This window comes from Phoenix dactylifera, chromosome 8 (assembly GCF_051530095.1).
Source record: "Phoenix dactylifera cultivar Ajwa chromosome 8, Ajwa_hap1_PhDact_Kaust_v1.1, whole genome shotgun sequence".
NCBI classification, from domain to species: domain Eukaryota; kingdom Viridiplantae; phylum Streptophyta; class Magnoliopsida; order Arecales; family Arecaceae; genus Phoenix; species Phoenix dactylifera.
The window spans coordinates 19,533,497-19,536,142 of record NC_143197.1 but is presented as its reverse complement, the minus strand read 5'-3'; the positions used below and the strand labels follow the sequence as shown (position 1 = coordinate 19,536,142).

Genomic DNA, 2,646 nt, shown 5'->3' with positions numbered 1-2,646 from the left:
AGCTACGCAGGGAGGAGAAGAAAAAGGGTAGAGAGACAGGGAGGGAGAGGGGCGGAGAGGCATTCAGGCAGCTCCGTGTCTCTCTCGCGCGTGCTCTCTTCCCAGTCCCCATACTCTCTTTTCTTTCGAAGCCCACAAAGTAGAGTAACCCTCGTCTCCTCAGTTTCGACGTGCGACTCCGTTCGATTCCGGCAGCTCCTCCGCTATCTCGGGGATCCGATCCTCCGTCGTAGCTCGGTACTTAGCTCTCTACACCTCGTTTTCGATCTTGTTCCTTTTTTGTTGTTTCTGATTTTCTCCTTCTATACGAATGCTTATGGAAAGTGATCCGCTGGATTACCTGATTGTTGATGGATTTGATCGGACTTTAGGGCTTTGTTCTGAATGCTTTGTCTTCGCCGATCGGAATTGGTTTCTGGTTAAATGCCATCGATTTCTATGATCTTGATCAATATGGTTTTTGATGAATGCGGCATGCGCGGTCTAGATTTGTTTCTTGTCTGGTTGAGTTTCCTCTCAACTCACATTCTTCGTTTATTCTCCTTTATGGAATGCTAGGTTTTGGATTTTTTGTGTTCGTGCCCCAGTAGAGTTTGGTTGGGATCTAATGGACCAGGTTAGAAGTAATGTGCTTTCCCTTCTTCTGGTAGTAGAATGTGATGTTTTGAGTGATAATATGAGGATTTTGGTCGCAGTACGAGAAGGTGGAGAAGATTGGGGAAGGGACCTACGGAGTGGTGTACAAGGCTCGAGACCGTCTGACCAATGAGATGATAGCTCTGAAAAAGATTCGCCTGGAGCAAGAAGATGAGGGAGTTCCCAGCACAGCCATAAGAGAGATCTTCCTCCACCCAGGTACTTAATCTTCATTACGCAAATAGATGAAACTTGTTCTCTGAGCAGTAGGCGAAGAACAAAAATTACTAAGAGCATTGGCATTCCTTGGAGCAGGTTTTTTGGGTATATTGAGCCTGGCTACTTTGGCATCTGCTGATGAAGCTGAGCATGGCCTACCATGTCCAATCTATCCTTGGCCTCACAAAGGCATTCTTAGTTCCTATGACCACGCATCGTAAGTGGAGTACGATCTCTATATTTACTAATTTTTTTCTCATTTCTGTAAGATTCTTATATTCGCTATACTGATTTAATTATATATTACATGAATTTGAATGAATTTATGCTTTGAGATCTGCTGCATCAACTTTGAAGAGATCTCTTGTTATCATTTAATGGCTAACCTGAGTAGCTTAGTAGCTTGGCTGCAAAAAAAGGTTGTCCGTTTTAGATAACTAACATTTTGTTCATCTACACAACGAAATAAGCAAAGCTGTATACTAGTTTTAATGTGGATGTACAATGATTGAAATACTAATTATAATGAACTTGAGCAGAATTCGGCGCGGTCACCAAGTTTACCAACAAGTTTGTGCTTCTTGCCATTCAATGTCTCTGGTTTCATATCGAGATCTTGTTGGTGTAGCATACACTGAAGAGGAGACAAAGGCTATGGTAGCTGAGGTTGAGGTGGTTGATGGGCCAAATGATGAAGGTGAAATGTTCACACGTCCTGGTAAATTAAGCGATCGTTTCCCTCAACCATATCCAAATGAACAAGCAGCAAGATTTGCCAATGGAGGAGCATATCCTCCAGACTTAAGCATTATCACCAAGGTAGTATCACTGAAAATTTGGACTCAGATTTGCATCAATGTCTGTCTGGTTCTTTTACTAATGTTGTCCTGCATATTCCTCCAGGCACGACACAATGGCCAAAACTATGTTTTTGCCCTACTCACAGGATATTGTGATCCTCCTGCAGGTGTTTTGGTAATGTTTTTTCTCTGTTCTTTAAGTATTTATTGCGACATTTTTTTCCATGTCCATCACAGTTCTTGTCTCACTTTGTTTGGATGATAATTTTTGGCATATCTGATAAATTAAATGGAGCTATGGCTGAATAAAAATTTACATATTATCAATTATGATGTATAAGTTAATGTATCCCATTTTTACAAATATCTAAGGTTTCTCTTTTTTGTTTTTTTTTGTAGATTCCTGATACTTCAAATGCTCGCAAAGATGATGATGATGGAGCTGAATCCCGTCCCTCATACTTTGTAGATTGTTTTTTATGGAGTTTGATATGTAAAAGTACATTGTAATTCATAACTTTTTATGTAAATTTATATTTCGAATGATCTAAATGTTTGTGTCAATATCAATATAATTTGAATGTTTGGTTCATATTGTATAATGTGTGTTTTATGATTTATGTAAATTTATGGAGTTCGAAATCTAGTGGAATTTACTAGAATTGATTCGGATATGCCACTTAGGATTGATTTTGGTGCAGGAGACTGAGCAAAGGTGTGGAATATTTGGTTGAAGCCTCGGCAGCAGAGGCTGAGGCAATAAGTGCTGCTCTGTTTTTTTTAAAAAAAACAGGTGGCTAACGCCGACGCTTATAAGCGGCGGCTTTGAGTCTTTTAGCGACGCTTTTAGGCGTCGCTAAAAAGCGTCGTTCAAAACTGATCTTTTCGCGACGCTTATAAGCGTCGGCTTTGAGTCTTTTAGCGACGCTTTTATTAGCATCGGGAAAGCCCTGTTTTTGCCGACGCTTTCTCTTAGCGTCGGCAAAAACCG

The 2,646-nt window shown here is 40.5% G+C and overlaps 1 protein-coding gene across 1 annotated transcript; it reads left to right on the top strand.

Annotated features, from left to right (window-relative positions):
- LOC103700669 (cytochrome c1-2, heme protein, mitochondrial-like) lies at positions 1-2,317 on the top strand. The gene is made up of 7 exons (XM_039119780.3): positions 1-237; positions 559-616; positions 696-855; positions 952-1,072; positions 1,395-1,674; positions 1,759-1,830; positions 2,055-2,317. The coding sequence occupies exons 2-7, from the start codon at positions 608-610 to the stop codon at positions 2,163-2,165; spliced, it is 753 nt and encodes a 250-aa protein (XP_038975708.3). The 5' UTR covers positions 1-237; positions 559-607; the 3' UTR covers positions 2,166-2,317.
- Positions 2,318-2,646: the final 329 nt, after the last annotated feature.

Coding starts and splice junctions, on each gene's coding strand:
- LOC103700669 (XM_039119780.3), top strand. Junction 1,073..1,394: donor AGTTCCTATGACCACGCATC/GTAAGTGGAGTA, acceptor GAACTTGAGCAG/AATTCGGCGCGGTCACCAAG. Junction 1,831..2,054: donor ATCCTCCTGCAGGTGTTTTG/GTAATGTTTTTT, acceptor TTTTTTTTGTAG/ATTCCTGATACTTCAAATGC.